The 16,684-nt window shown below is 49.8% G+C and overlaps 1 protein-coding gene across 14 annotated transcripts in view; it reads left to right on the top strand.

Moving 5' to 3' along the window:
• The window catches only part of CCDC88A (coiled-coil and HOOK domain protein 88A), a 178,333-nt gene that overhangs the window by 67,696 nt on the left and 93,953 nt on the right, over positions 1-16,684 (top strand). For all 14 annotated transcript variants that reach the window (XR_014471551.1, XM_083175194.1, XM_083175192.1 and 11 more), the window contains exon 4: positions 11,235-11,304. Coding sequence is in view for 13 of the 14 variants with exons in the window: in XM_083175194.1 (XP_083031320.1) it covers positions 11,235-11,304 (70 nt within the window). In the remaining variant the exon portion in view is untranslated. The remainder of the gene's footprint in view (positions 1-11,234; positions 11,305-16,684) is intronic.

Raw genomic sequence — 16,684 nt, forward strand, 5'->3', positions numbered from 1 at the left:
CCTTATGTAAATGTTTTTTTTTTATTATTATTCATAATCAATGAGCGAGATGTAATCTATAATATAATCTCCCTAATGTATTTCTGGCCATTGAGCAGCCAGTACAGATCTGTCCTACTTCCTTGTCTCCTATATCTTCCAGGATACCTTTTCTGTGCCCTGCCAGTTTGTATCCTCCACACTGTGTTCCCTCTCATTCCTGGCATCTTGTCCCTTTTCTTGAGGCCAGGACCTCCTACTCTCTGCCCTGTCATTTTTAGCCCCCCTCCTCTCTCTTTTTTGGACCATTTCTCTCAGCCCTTACACCTTGTCCCCTCTCGTCTCTCTCCTGGGACACCACCTCTGTGTCTTCTCACCTTGTCACCTCTCTTCCTTCTCCTGGGACACCACATCTGCATCTTTTCACCTTGTCTGCTCTCTTCTCTCTCCTGGGACACCACCTCTGCGTCTTCTCACCTTGTCACCTCTCTTCTCTCTCCCGGGACACCACCTCTGCGTCTTCTTACATTGTCCACCTCTCATCTCTCTCCTGGGACACCACCTCTGCGTCTTCTCACCTTGTCCCCTCTCATCTCTCTCCTGGAACACCACCTCTGCATCTTCTCACCTTATCCCCTCTCTTCTCTCTCCTGGAACACCACCTCTGCATCTTCTCACCTTATCCCCTCTCTTCTCTCTCCTGGGACACCACCTCTGTGTCTTCTCACCTTGTCCCCTCTCTTCTCTCTCCTGGGACACCACCTCGGTGTCTTCTTACCTTGTCCACCTCTCATCTCTCTCCTGGGACACCATCTCTGCGTCTTCTCACCTTGCCCCCTCTCTTCTCTCTCCTTGGACACCACCTCTGCTTCTCCTCACCTTGTCCCCTCTCTTCTCTCTCCTGGGACACCACCTCTGTGTCTTCTCACTTATCTCCTCTCTTCTCTGTCCTGGGACACAACCTCTGCGTCTTCTTGACTTGTCACCTCTCTTCTCTCTCCTGGGACACCACCTCTGCATCTTCTCACCTTGTCTGCTCTCTACTCTCTCCTTGAACACCACCTCTGCTTCTCCTCACCTTGTTTGCTCTCTACTCTCTCCTGGGACACCACCTCTGTGTCTTCTCACTTATCTCCTCTCTTCTCTGTCCTGGGACACAACCTCTGCGTCTTCTCGACTTGTCACCTCTCTTCTGGGACACCACCTCTGCATCTTCTCACCTTGTCTGCTCTCTACTCTCTCCTGGGACACCACCTCTGCGTCTTCTCACTGTCACCTCGCTTTTGAGCTCCCTTTTCTCTGCCCTGATAGTGTGTCCCTCTCCTGGTGTAACGTAGCATTCATATGCAGACACAGCCGCGGTCTATCACCGCCGTATATCCTTTTAATCATAATATGCTATTTTTGCACCCGATTCACAGTGCTGTGTGAATAAGCTGCATTTTAATGGAAAAAGTTGCCTGAAATGAAGCTTGGCGCTACAGAGTTACATGGTGCTCCAGCGTTCTGTGCAACGCACCTTGTAGCTCATAGATGATAGATGTATATGGACACATCAGTACCTATTGTGTGCCTGTTAAAAAAAAAATCCAATAAAGATAAGACACAGACTGTGGTATTTTGGGGTACGGTCATTGGGTCGACCCTTGAAGCAATGTAGAGCAGTGCGGCCAGTGCTGCGGACACTTCGGTCTAACCAGGCACACGGCTATTAACGCCATATGCATTGTAGTCAAGGGACGCTCTTGTGTTAAGAGTCGTTTGTGATGATAAGACATCCTGGTTTAGGACCCAGAGTCCTATCTGTGCATGCGGCGAGTGACTCGTGCGCCACTTAACAAGGGACATTAGTGAAATCCTTGGGTGAACAGGAAAGTCTTGAGTCTATTTTTGAATGTTTCCAGAGAGGAAGCTTCTCAAACTATGCGGGGACCTGAGTTCCATAGAGTCGGAGCCACAGCACTGAAAGCTCCACCCCCAGATTAATTCAGGGAAATTACGTGTAGCTAAACAATTTTTTATATCCTCAAATGTACTTTGGGAGTGCGGGCAGGTCCACGTGATATCATGACATCACACGATAGCCTTGCAATGCTCCTCTGGGAACGTCGTGGATGACCAGGATAGCGTTATTGGGACCTACTGGGCCCTAGACGGGTGTATAGTTTGCCTTGTGGAAAATCCGCATCTGAACAGCCCTGATGACCAGTAAAGCAGGACTCCATTCTATTGCTGAGCCTGTTGCTTCATACAAAGCTGACCTGCAACCCTAAATGCTGATTGGCCCACAGCAACGCTAGTTCTACCTGCTGTGATGATCCATTCCAGCATCCCCAGCAGCACACACGTCACTGGACGCATGCAGACTCTGGGTCCATAACCCGGATGTCCTCTCTTTACAACTGATCACTCTTACCACAAGAGCGTCCTTGGCCAAGGCGTTAATAGCCGTGTGCCTGGTTAGACCTCAAGTATTCACAGCACTGGCCGCGCTGCTCTACATTGCTTCAAGGGAAATGTGAACTTTGTTTATAACAAATTGCACTTGATAGACTCCAGTCCCAGGGCCCCTTTTTCTGTCTGGGCCCATGCCTAGAGTCCCAGCAGCAGGGCAGTGGTGAGAGCGCCTATCCAGCCTGGCTCCTCCCTACACTGCATACTCTGCTGAGCAGGTAGCGCTGGCTCTGAGTAGTATTAGTAATGTCTGCTAGGGTTATTAATCCATTCTGCACCATTGATGCGGTAGGACTCTGTTTAGCGCCAGAACACTACTTTGTTCTTCTCTTATAGATAGGATACACAGTAGTGCTGTAATATATCAGTGACACAGCAAATAGGAGCACTGCATTCTTCAGCTGGCAGAGCCAGGCGTGGCGTCTCATTCTATTTTTGCCTTTTTGTCTGTTATACGTTAGGGGCTTGCGGAGCATATGCTGTTCAGCAACTTCTATTATCCCTTGAAGGAATTTTAATCTGTCTGAATTTAGCAGCTTTATATAGCATTCTGCTCCAGCGCCTCTTAGAACTTTGGCAGGAATTATAAGGTTACCATGTTATCCATAATGTACAAAAGTCTCAAATACAACAGGAGCATTTTGTTACGACCAAAATCTGTGGATATCTAGCACACTGAAGAGGTTTACATGGTTTCCACACTTTATACCTCATTGCAGTAAAGTTACGGAAGGGGGTGCTGGGGGTGTGGACTGCACCGAATGACACCATTCACGGGAGCTGACATTAAAATGAAGAAATCCGGGAGCGGGCACAGCCAGGGCCGTCTTTTCGTATGGGCTTAATGGGCACTTGCTCAGGAGCCCCAGGTGTATAAGGGCCCTATGCTGATAGCTGAGGATCCCCTTTTTCCAGGGATACCAGAATTTTGAAAATCGGCCCTGGGGAACTGGAGATATCCAACTTCAAAGCAGCAGTCCACATCCGACCTGTTAATTGCAATTCCCAGTCATATTTCTGAGGTTCTCTCTGGCTTAGAGTTTTTCTGAGAGTATATTCCAAAAGTTGGGACTCTCCCCTTTCTGTCGACACTAGCGGCTTGTCTCTATCCTACCCAGAACCAGAGATATCAGCCTTCCAGCAGCCGGTCCCTGCTCCAGCTCCAAACGTCTTGTGTACAGTTTTATATTTTTGTAAATGGATTGCTCTGGCTCCTGATCTCTGATCCCCAAGTCCCCAGCACCTCCTGAAAGTTGGGACTCTACGTTGTTATACTAAGAAATCGAAATCTATTTCCAGATAATGGCGATATCTGCAGTCAAACAAGCTGCCCTTCCACCGGAAAATGACGAATATTAAAGTTGCCCACACACTAGAAAGATCTGCGATCGTAAAATGTGTGCATAAATTAGCCTTGAAATCTTTTTTACGTCCTGGACAAAAGATTTCAGGCAAGCGCACATCTTTACCAAAGATTTTTCTTAAGATCCCGTGTGCGTTCCTATGGATCTTTTGTTAAATCTTCTGATCTTTTGTGCAGCACCTAAGATCAGAAGATTCAGCTAAAGATCCACGGGAGCGCGCATCGGACCAAAATCGGCCGATTTCGACCGATTATCGGTAAACATCGGACGATATATATCGGCCCAAAAATCATTCTAGTGTGTGGGCACCTTAAGCCCACTCCATTATCCAACCCTCCCCTGCGTATAAAACACCCCCTACCTCCCTGGAAGTCATTAACAAGGGACCCATCATTCAACTCAGTGCCCCCTTCCAAACGTTAGTGTTCTCCCTCCCACCACCTGTGCAGTAAAGGAGTAATTAGCAGAAGTTACTGCTCCAGGTCCTACATGTTGAATGGAAGATAGAGCACCCCCTGCCACCCGTGGGACATCAAAGCAGCTGCTGCTAGGAGGGGAGAATGGGTAAGGGCCCCAGTGCATTGCTTTGCCCAGGGGCCCACACTGCTGTTAAGACGGCCCTGGGCACAGCAAGAGAACATCCCTGGGGAGGAAGCTGGCGGTCACTGGGGGCAGTCTAGCATCTCCTAGAGCGCTGGAACTCTAAGAACAAGGGTGTGCCACACCCCCTTCAGCACAAGGCCACACCCAGTCAGTGCTCTGGGTCCAATAACTGCACTGGGTGATGCCAACCCTAGTGACGGTACTGTCTCACTGTGGGGAATTTGGATTTGTAGCTTTGGGAATAACTTACTGTATGCAGTACTGCAGCTAGCAATTCCCGTTCTGCCAGGCGGATTCAGTGCCGCACTGCGTTTTTTTCCTGTCTATTTTTATATTTTGTAAGAAACAGAGAGCTCCAAGCAGGGTTGTGACCATATATGGGACAGTTCCTCTTAGCCATGGAGTTGTCCGAGCAGTTACAGGGAACCATCAGGGCTGCCATCAGGAATTTTGGGGCCCAGGACTCATTTCCAGTCCGGGCACCCCCCCTCCCCCTCCTTACTTGACTTACCGTAACCCGGCTCCTGCTCCCCCATCTCCTCTTCCACTGAGCTGCAGCCCGGAGATGCCAGAGTGCAGGCTACTTCAACTCAGGATGTCTGCAGCCAATTAAAATGCAGCACCGGCTGATGAGCCAATCAGAGCTCGCGTACTGGCAGCTGCTCTGATTGGCTCAAAAGCCGGTGCAGCCTTTTAATTGCCCGCCAGTGTTCTGGGTTGAATAAGCCTGCGCTCCGGGACCTGCTTTGTTCAGCACACTGGGCATAGCGGAGGCAGTTGGGGGGGGGGGGGGTTTGCGGTGGGCAAAATGAGCTGCCGGGGCCCCGGGACAGCTGTACCCACCCACAGCACCCCCTATTAGCGGCCCTGGGAACCATGCAGCGCCCATTGGCCTCCAGACAGCGGGCACATACATCTACTACTACTACTGTCACCAATACATCAGGGTTGCCGACCCTCCCGGAAATTCCGGGAGTCTCCCGAAAATCGGGACCCCTCCCGGCCCCCTGGAAGGTGATGATCATAGACCCCCGCTGTCCCCCGGATCGCGGCATTAATATGCCGCAATCCTCGGGTCTCAGGAGGGGGCGGAGCTAAAACTGCACAATCGCGTCCTTTTAGCCCCGCCCCCTCCACGGAGATCCGTGAATTCCCAGCTTTACCAGCATGGGGCGGGGCTTAGTGATGTCACTCGTAAGCCCCGCCCCTGAGCGGCTGCTGAAACTCTCCTCTCCGGGCTTCTCCCGGAGAGGAGAATCTTAGTCGGCAACCCTGCAATACATACAGTACATGTGTGTTTTACAGGGTGGGGGTGTATAAGGGAACCATTATTTATGAAACAGTAACTATCTGGTACACCTAGCAGCTGCTGTGATCTAGGACAGTCAATTCAAACATATAAAATCAGTCCAATTGGTTTGTATAGGATTATACTTTTTAATTGATGAAGTGCTGCTACCAATTTTTCTTATTTAATAAACCGTGCCATCTAAACCAATTGCAGCAATTTGCTGATCTGAGATTAAATGGGGGGAGGAAAATGCTTTGCTTGTAACACACTAATGACAGCTCCACAATCCACTGAAGCACCGACTTGGGATTCGCCCTGTAATGAAATAAGCACTGTGCGTTGGGGCTCGGTATTTAGAATTAAATTGGGAAATATCAGGTGACTCTGGAGGCCGATGTCTTTTTGTTGCCCTTCTTTTCTTGCCTAATATTAAGCTTTAGATTGTGCTGCGGGTACAGCCGCAGTGGTCTGAGTATAAACTGGTTATATTCCTGCAGCTGGTGGGGGAGGTGGGGACATTATGGTTGCTCCCACATCTGCTGGTAGAACACAGGGATTAACACAGGGAAACCCTTCTAAATGAGCTTCCACTACAGAGCAGTCTTTCCACATCCATTTACAATTTATACATTGTAGGACTTTAGAATTAATAAGACCCAGGCAATGACTACGCCACGTATATTTCTGTTGACTCTAGAACACTATAACAGTTCCTCGTGAGTGCGGCATATTCTGGGTCTCACGTCCTATTCACGTTCGGTATGTTTCAGCGACCGGCGCTTGGACAGTGACCGTTTGTGTAACCGGGGGCAGCTTCAGTCCGCCCTCTCATATCACAATCAAAGACTAAAGGCCCCCATACACTATGCGATTTTGGGACGATTTCATCCGATTTCGGCACTTTGTGCCGATAATCGGGTGAAATCGGCCCAAAATCGCAGGTGTGTGATATCTGATCCGATGCGCAGTCCCGTGCGCATCGGACCGGATCAGGGAGGTTGGACGGTCAGTACATACGATCACGTCCGAACTCCCTGTATGCATATGCCTGCCCACCTGACAGGCATATGCATGCCGACATCGGGGGAGCAGTGGGGCGGGCAACGGGTCCTTGAGTGCTAAGCTGGCGGCGCCGGGGAGTGCTGACCTGGCCGGGCGGTGCTCTCAGCCAGCCAATCAGAGAACGGCCAGTCATTTGACAGGTATTTTAAAATCTAATACCCGCCACTGCGCGTCCCGTCCCGCAGCGCTGCTGTGCAGATTAGAAATGGGCAAAACGGATCATTAAGCTGAGCCGGGATCCGCAGATCTTTTGGACGGGTCCTCGACTCGCTAAAAAAAAAAAAGAGGGGAATATACATGACCGAGTAAAAACACTGATTGATGGCTGTGTGCAGAATCGCCATCGATGGCAATCCCTGGCAGCAGCAGCTAATCTTTCTATCACTTGTAGTCACAGCACTGTACTCAGTCTCCAGATGTAGTACAGCTCAGATGCCACAGGTGGCAGCACTGAGATCAGGAAAATGCATTGTGATGGAAAACGAAACTGAAACGGATCACCTTTTTTTGGGATCGACGGCTCACTCGTTCTTGAATGGGATCCGTTCAAAAAAATCTGGTTCGTTCGCGAACGACCCATCTCTGGTGCTGATATCTATGATCACCGCCCGGCCAGGTCAGCACTCCCTAGCGCCGCCAGCTTAGCACTCAGGGACCCGCTGCCCGCCCCACTGCTCCCCCTGATAAGAGCACCGCCACCCCCTGACCCTCACCGCCCGCCGCCTACGCCCCGACATGTGATAAATCGCAAGCGATTTATCACATGTCAAATTTGGCTCATCAAGTGCCAAATTGTGTGTGAGCCTCCCGGGCGGCTCACAGGAGAATTGGGTCTGACTTGTCCTAAGGATGTCCTAATGTATGGGGGCCTTAAGGGGCTGATTAGATAAAGCGGAGAAAAGGTAAAAGGAGATAACGCACAGCCAATCAACTCCCAACTGTCTTTTTCAAACACAGCTGATTGGCTGGTGCTTTATCTCCTTTTACCCTTTCTCCGCTTTATCTCTTCTCCAAGCTTAATAAATCTGCCCCTAAATTTAAAGCAGACATTCTGTCTTCAGCATTATCTAATTTTGTGCAAAACCTGTGTTCAGCAGCAGTATTATTAATCCATTTGTCAAAGGTAGGTTCCAATCATGTTTCTTTATGTTTGTTCTGAAACACTTAAGGGGCACAAAAATGGGGCGATTTTGCCTATTTCTAAGCGATCTGTCTAGATCGCTTATAAACGAAGAACAGATCGCTCCGTGTGTACACCCTATGGCGGTCCCACGCGTCGCCATCTCCGGCTCAGATCTTTAGCACGTACAGGCAAGATCTAGTCAGATCGCTTAGCAAGTGCTGCAAACCATTAGTTAGCACAGATCGCTATGTGTGTATGGGTGATGTAAACACAGAGAGGTTCAAATGAAATCTCCTAGCCTAAATCAGTAAGCACACATCACTGAGCACACATCTCAACATCTCAACGTGTGTATGGACCTTTAGGCACCTGTTGATGTTTAATGCGATCAAGAGTTCCTGATTTTGATACACCCACTTGTTTATACAATTTGTCCATTCCTTTGACATTCTTCTCACCGTGAATGGCTTTCATCATATCCATGGGTCTCTTTTCTAGAGGGTTCGCTACTCCCTATTTATTATCAGTGTTTTCCATGACTTCAGACCCGAAAGTTTACAGGCCCACATACACTAGTCCTAAAGACAAGTCGGACCCAATTTCCAAGGAGCTCCCCAGGAGGGCTCACTGACGATTTGGCACTAGATGTGTCATTTTTACATGTGATAAATTGCATCCTACTCCCAGGGAGCTGCAGGAGTGGGACAGAATAATTAAAAAACAAAATCAAAAGAAAGGGTGGCCGCTGATTGGCTGACGGAGCTCATTCAAGCAATTGCCGGCCGCCCATTCTTGTGTATGGGTTATTTTTCAATGTCCAGCCCACCGAATACCACCTGCCGGGGATGCAGAGCGGGTGGGGCGGCGCCTCTCCTACTACGGTCCATATCGGATGTGATACATCGGGGCATACTAAAAAGCACCCGGAATGTGCCGCTGACCGCTGTATGAATTATCTTACGTGCAGCGAGTCCGACTACGATACGATGCACACAGGGACCGCACATCGGATCAGATGTCCTACACATGCAATTGGGGCCAATTTCACCCGTTTTGGGCCCAAATCGCATAGTGTATGCGCTTTACAATTGGACATCCATTGACATGTTAAATATGTTGATGTTATGAATGTGGACATTCAGTCTTTCAGCATTCTGATGTCAGCATTCTGAATATCGACATGGTACATTACACCCTGTAATACTGGAATAAGTGTTTCTCTAGCCCAGTGCTGGATTAAGCCTTTGGGGAGCCTGGGTCACTTTAGACAGGGGGGGAACCCTCCCACTTTTCATTACACTGTCCGGAAGCTGCACAGGAGAATTTTATATATATATATATATATATATATATATATATATATATATATATATATATATATCACATGAATAGCGTGTGATTGTTCCCTCTGTACCTTACTCTGTAGGAGACCTCACAGGTGCAGCACTGCCTCTGATTAAAAACTCTCCCATGATGAGGCTGCTGCTGCTGCTGTCCTCCATGGGCCTGAGAAGCATGTGATGAGCTCCACCAATCAGAGCTCAGCACAAGATTCTCAGCCTCTATCCTCTTGTGCAAAGTCTCACGGGTCAACTCCCAGTAATGCACTGCACACTTGTGCAGTCAGTGTGCCTTGGCTCCTGAAAACCTTTAGCAAATTAAATAAATTAAATACATGACGACATAGGGGGGTCCTACATAGAGGTGGGCCCAGGGGTACTGACCCATGAGCCCCCCCCCCCCCTTAATCCGGCCCTGCTTTAGCCCCCGGTTGAAATGTTTAGGTGTGAGCAAGTTTCTCAAGCATTTATAGAAAAGCCAATCGGCCAAAAGATTTTTAGAGCCGGCTGCTCTGTGGTTTAAACCTTAAGTTGCTATTTTGCCAATTACGTACCTCCTCCTAACCTTACCCTAAAGCTACAACAGTACGATTGTATGAATCACAGGAGGAAGAGAGGTCCCAGATGGCTGCATCAATCACAACAGTGTCATCTGCCTTCTGAAAGTGCACATATAGTGCTTCTCATCTCTGAAGGAGACATCTATAGCAACACGTCTGTCCATGTACATACAGTACACTAGCTGTCCTGGCAGGACCCTGCTATTGTTCTCCCAAACTGAATAATCCCACTTGCTCTATCTGGCTCGCCAGGAAACCTCTTAAATAGTTTTTGTCTTTGTAGTGTATTCGTTTTAAGACACACATGAAATATGACATTCCATGTGGAGGGACAGAAAAAGAAAGATTGTGAAGTTCTAGATGTTTTTGTAACAGTCCTTGAATTGCTATAATTATTGTTGTCCTTGTAGTGGTTATCAGTATCCTTAATATAATTGTTATTGTCACCAGTATGCTGAGAACTAATTTGACCATTCATTGGAATTGTTGAAACTGTTGCTTGTCTATTTATCCTGTAATATGTGTGATCTTGCTTCTATTAATAAAGGCACACCTACAGGTATAAGGGAATAAGGACATACAAACTCCACACAGATAAGGGCCTAGGTCAGCATTGAACCCAAGAACCCAATGCTGACATCTGTGCTGACCAGCTCTCTCAATGCAAATTCTGTAGGCATTGACCTATGGGGCAGATGTATTAAGCCTTAACAAGAGATAAATGCCAGGGTGATATGGAGAGATAAACGTCCAGCCAATCAGCTCCTTACTGACTTTTTTCAAAAACAGCCTGTAACATGGCAGTTAGCAGGTGATTGGCTGGATGTTTATCTCTCCTTATCACCCTTGTATTTATCTCTTGTTAAAGCTTAATACATCTGCCCCATATGTGCAATGCATTCCGACCTCACATGTTACTTTGTATATAGTTGATTTAGTATTCTTTTTAACAAATAAGTTGTATGTTATTTGGCAGGAATGTGTAATAATATATTGTGTCAACTATGTATGTCTTTGTTTTAAATTAATTTGGTAAGCATTGCTCAGTGAATCCATTACTTCTGGAGGGAGAACTAACATTGGTGCAAGCAGGTTCAATGCACTGGGGCCCCTGAGGACATAAGGTGTCCATACACTGTAAAATTATTGTTTGCAATATGGATTAGATCATATCGTATAAGTTTTGCAATGCAATGCAATCTAGTCCAAATTGCATACAATAATTGTACTGTGTATGAGCACCTTAAGGGGCCCACTGCTGCCCCTGATACACTCTTCCTGTCACCCTCTGTTTTTCCCTGTCACCCTCTACCTCTCCCTGTCACCCACTGCTGTGGTTCATATTGTGAACTTGGGTGAGGGCCCAAATTATATTTTTGCTCCTGTGCTCCCCACCCACAAGTTCTGACACTGGTGACTACAGTATGTGTATAAGTGACTCCGCATTTTTTTCCACAGGAATCTTTGCAACAGTTGGTTATGATGAATTTGCCGAATGTTTTGATACTTGGGAAAACTCCATTTTCTGGTGAGTACCAGATAATCTACAATCATGCCATCATTTATAACATATAATCGTTTTAACAATAAATGTAATTATGTTCTAAACGTATCAGGCCTCAATTTAACATGTACTCGCTCCCTGCGGAAGAAGCCATTTTGTGGTCAGATGCAAAATTTACCCGCGCTTTGAACCCGCAGCTTCTGTAGTCACACGATAGGCTGTTTTCTCGTGGTTGTTTTTTCAGCCCACAAAATGGCTGCCTCCACTATAAGGGATCATGTCACTTCAGCTTATTATCAGTTCTTTGTATTGCACGTTTCTGAAGTACTTTTACAAATAATATGTGGTCATTCACCTCAGCTCCTGCCTCAGTGGAGCTTACAAGCTATATTCCCTATCCTATGTTTACTTCTACAGACTAGGGTTATTTTTTTGTTATATACTGGCAGCGAGTTAACCTACCAGTATATTTTTTGGATTGTGGGAGGAAACCAGAGGTAATGGCATGCCCTGTGACACTTTGAATCTGCAAAAGAGGTGTGGTCTCATGGGAAGGGGTGTGGCCTTGCAACCTGACCCCCTTTATCATCACTCTGGGGGGGGGTGCAGGAGATGTTCGACAACCCTGGTTCCTGTCATTACAGATGTGCTGGCATTTAGGGCCCCTGTGGGAGTTGAACTCATGGCCCCAGTGCTGGGAGTTATTAATGCTAACCATTACGTCACCCTGCTGCTTTTCAGTCGTCAGTTATGATGATGTTAGCATTTTGTTAGGGACGTCTGTCAGTTACTGTTACATTGCAGGTTTATGTGAATGCTGTTATTATTGTGCTCAGTATGTCGCTGATAGTTCTCTTCCATAAAGGGGTGGGACAAGGTTAGACGAGTGTGTTCCTGGAAGATTGGTAAGCTAGCCACCAGACTGTACAGTATGGTCTGACTGGTAAGCTAGCCACCTGACTGTACAGTATGGTCTGACTAGTAAGCTAGCCACCAGACTGTACAGTATAGTCCGACTGGTAAGCTAGCCATCTGACTGTACAGTATGGTCTGACTGGTAAGCTAGCCCCAGACTGTACAGTATGGTCTGACTGGTAAGCTAGCCACCTGACTGTACAGTATGGTCTGACTGGTAAGCTAGCCACCTGACTGTACAGTATGGTCCGACTGGTAAGCTAGCCACCTGACTGTACAGTATGGTCTGACTGGTAAGCTAGCCACCTGACTGTACAGTATGATCCGACTGGTAAGCTAGCCACCTGACTGTACAGTATGATCCGACTGGTAAGCTAGCCACCAGACTGTACAGTATGGTCTGACTGGTAAGCTAGCCACCTGACTGTACAGTATGGTCTGACTGGTAAGCTAGCCACCAGACTGTCCAGTATGGTCTGACTGGTAAGCTAGCCACCTGACTGTACAGTATGGTCCGACTGGTAAGCTAGCCACCTGACTGTACAGTATGATCCGACTGGTAAGCTAGCCACCAGACTGTACAGTATGATCCGACTGGTAAGCTAGCCACCAGACTGTACAGTATGATCCGACTGGTAAGCTAGCCACCAGACTGTACAGTATGATCCGACTGGTAAGCTAGCCACCTGACTGTACAGTATGATCCGACTGGTAAGCTAGCCACCAGACTGTACAGTATGGTCTGACTGGTAAGCTAGCCACCAGACTGTACAGTATGGTCTGACTGGTAAGCTAGCCACCTGACTGTACAGTATGATCCGACTGGTAAGCTAGCCACCAGACTGTATGGTATGGTCTGACTGGTAAGCTAGCCACCAGACTGTACAGTATGGTCCGACTGGTAAGCTAGCCCCAGACTGTACGGTATAGTCCGACTGGTAAGCTAACCACCAGACTGTACAGTATGGTCCCACTGGTAAGCTAGCCACCAGACTGTACAGTATGGTCTGACTGGTAAGCTAGCCACCTGACTGTACAGTATGGTCCCACTGGTAAGCTAGCCACCAAGCTGTACAGTATGGCCTGACTGGTAAGCTAGCCACCTGACTGTACAGTATGGTCCGACTGGTAAGCTAACCACCAGACTGTACAGTATGGTCTGACTGGTAAGCTAGCCACCTGACTGTACAGTATGGTCCGACTGGAAAGCTAGCCACCAGACTGTACAGTATGGTCCCACTGGTAAGCTAGCCACCTGACTGAACAGTATGGTCTGACTGGTAAGCTAGCCACTAGACTGTACAGTATGGTCCGACTGGTAAGCTAGCCACCAGACTGTACAGTATGGTCCGACTGGTAAGCTAGCCACCAGACTGTACAGTATGGTCCGACTGGTAAGCTAGCCACCAGACTGTACAGTATGGTCCGACTGGTAAGCTAGCCACCAGACTGTACAGTATGGTCCGACTGGTAAGCTAGCCACCAGACTGTACAGTATGGTCCGACTGGTAAGCTAGCCACCAGACTGTACAGTATGGTCCGACTGGTAAGCTAGCCACCAGACTGTACAGTATGGTCCGACTGGTAAGCTAGCCACCAGACTGTACAGTATGGTCCGACTGGTAAGCTAGCCACCAGACTGTACAGTATGGTCTGACTGGTAAGCTAGCCACCAGACTGTACAGTATGGTCTGACTGGTAAGCTAGCCACCAGACTGTACAGCATGGTCTGACTGGTAAGCTAGCCACCAGACTGTACAGTATGGTCCGACCAGGGCCGGCACCACCACTAGGCAGCTCTAGGCATTTACCTAGGGTGCTGGCACCTGGAGGGCGGCAGTTCGCCCCTCACCCCCAGCATATAGCTGTCGGCATCCCTGCAGTGCTGGAGCGGTCAGGGGTGTCCGTGCCGCGGGGGTACCTGCGGCGCTGTCACTGTATAAAGCTGCTGGCGGCAGCGGGGTCCCTGCAGTGAATCGAGAATAACTAGCGCTATCGATGGCGCGGGAAGCGCTTCTGGGTTTGAAGATTCAGCCAATCAGTCGGACCCAGGCGAGTCAGGTGGGGGCGCCCCGGTGCCCGGGGGGGGGGGGGGTGGTGGTACCTGTGGTGGACGCTGTCGGCGTCCCTGCAGTGCTGGAGCGGGCAGGGGTGTCCGTGCCGCGGGGGTACCTGCGGCGCTGTCACTGTATAAAGCTGCTGGCGGCAGCGGGGTCCCTGCAGTTAATAGAGAATAACTAGCGCTATCGATGGCGCGGGAAGCGCTTCTGGGTTTGAAGATTCAGTCAATCAGCGTGCGGCAAGTGTTTTTCAAAATCAGAAGCGTTTCCCGCGCCGTCGCGCGCATAGCGCTAGTCATTCTCTATTCACTGCAGGGACCCCGCTGCCGCCAGCAGCTTTATACAGTGACAGCGCCGCAGGTACCCCCGCGGCACGGACACCCCTGCCCGCTCCAGCACTGCAGGGACGCCGACAGCGTCCACCACAGGTACCACCACCTCCCCCGGGCACCGGGGCGCCCCCACCTGACTCGCCTGGGTCCGACTGGTAAGCTAGCCACCAGACTGTACAGTATGGTCCGACTGGTAAGCTAGCCACCAGACTGTACAGTATGGTCCGACTGGTAAGCTAGCCCCAGACTGTACAGTATGGTCCGACTGGTAAGCTAGCCACCAGACTGTACAGTATAGTCCGACTGGTAAGCTAGCCACCAGACTGTACAGTATAGTCCGACTGGTAAGCTAGCCCCAGACTGTACAGTATGGTCTGACTGGTAAGCTAGCCACCAGACTGTACAGTATGGTCCGACTGGTAAGCTAGCCACCAGACTGTACAGTATGGTCCGACTGGTAAGCTAGCCACCAGACTGTACAGTATGGTCCGACTGGTAAGCTAGCCCCAGACTGTACAGTATGGTCCGACTGGTAAGCTAGCCACCAGACTGTACAGTATGGTCCGACTGGTAAGCTAGCCACCAGACTGTACAGTATGGTCCGACTGGTAAGCTAGCCACCAGACTGTACAGTATAGTCCGACTGGTAAGCTAGCCCCAGACTGTACAGTATGGTCCGACTGGTAAGCTAGCCCCAGACTGTACAGTATGGTCCGACTGGTAAGCTAGCCCCAGACTGTACAGTATGGTCCGACTGGTAAGCTAGCCACCAGACTGTACAGTATGGTCCGACTGGTAAGCTAGCCACCAGACTGTACAGTATGGTCCGACCAGGGCCGGCACCACCACTAGGCAGCTCTAGGCATTTACCTAGGGTGCTGGCACCTGGAGGGCGGCAGTTCGCCCCTCACCCCCAGCATATAGCTGTCGGCATCCCTGCAGTGCTGGAGCGGTCAGGGGTGTCCGTGCCGCGGGGGTACCTGCGGCGCTGTCACTGTATAAAGCTGCTGGCGGCAGCGGGGTCCCTGCAGTGAATCGAGAATAACTAGCGCTATCGATGGCGCGGGAAGCGCTTCTGGGTTTGAAGATTCAGCCAATCAGTCGGACCCAGGCGAGTCAGGTGGGGGCGCCCCGGTGCCCGGGGGGGGGGGGGGTGGTGGTACCTGTGGTGGACGCTGTCGGCGTCCCTGCAGTGCTGGAGCGGGCAGGGGTGTCCGTGCCGCGGGGGTACCTGCGGCGCTGTCACTGTATAAAGCTGCTGGCGGCAGCGGGGTCCCTGCAGTTAATAGAGAATAACTAGCGCTATCGATGGCGCGGGAAGCGCTTCTGGGTTTGAAGATTCAGTCAATCAGCGTGCGGCAAGTGTTTTTCAAAATCAGAAGCGTTTCCCGCGCCGTCGCGCGCATAGCGCTAGTCATTCTCTATTCACTGCAGGGACCCCGCTGCCGCCAGCAGCTTTATACAGTGACAGCGCCGCAGGTACCCCCGCGGCACGGACACCCCTGCCCGCTCCAGCACTGCAGGGACGCCGACAGCGTCCACCACAGGTACCACCACCTCCCCCGGGCACCGGGGCGCCCCCACCTGACTCGCCTGGGTCCGACTGGTAAGCTAGCCACCAGACTGTACAGTATGGTCCGACTGGTAAGCTAGCCACCAGACTGTACAGTATGGTCCGACTGGTAAGCTAGCCCCAGACTGTACAGTATGGTCCGACTGGTAAGCTAGCCACCAGACTGTACAGTATAGTCCGACTGGTAAGCTAGCCACCAGACTGTACAGTATAGTCCGACTGGTAAGCTAGCCCCAGACTGTACAGTATGGTCTGACTGGTAAGCTAGCCACCAGACTGTACAGTATGGTCCGACTGGTAAGCTAGCCACCAGACTGTACAGTATGGTCCGACTGGTAAGCTAGCCACCAGACTGTACAGTATGGTCCGACTGGTAAGCTAGCCCCAGACTGTACAGTATGGTCCGACTGGTAAGCTAGCCCCAGACTGTACAGTATGGTCCGACTGGTAAGCTAGCCACCAGACTGTACAGTATGGTCCGACTGGTAAGCTAGCCACCAGACTGTACAGTATGGTCCGACTGG

The sequence above is a fragment of the Crinia signifera genome, chromosome 3 (assembly GCF_055691185.1).
Source record: "Crinia signifera chromosome 3, ASM5569118v1, whole genome shotgun sequence".
NCBI classification, from domain to species: domain Eukaryota; kingdom Metazoa; phylum Chordata; class Amphibia; order Anura; family Myobatrachidae; genus Crinia; species Crinia signifera.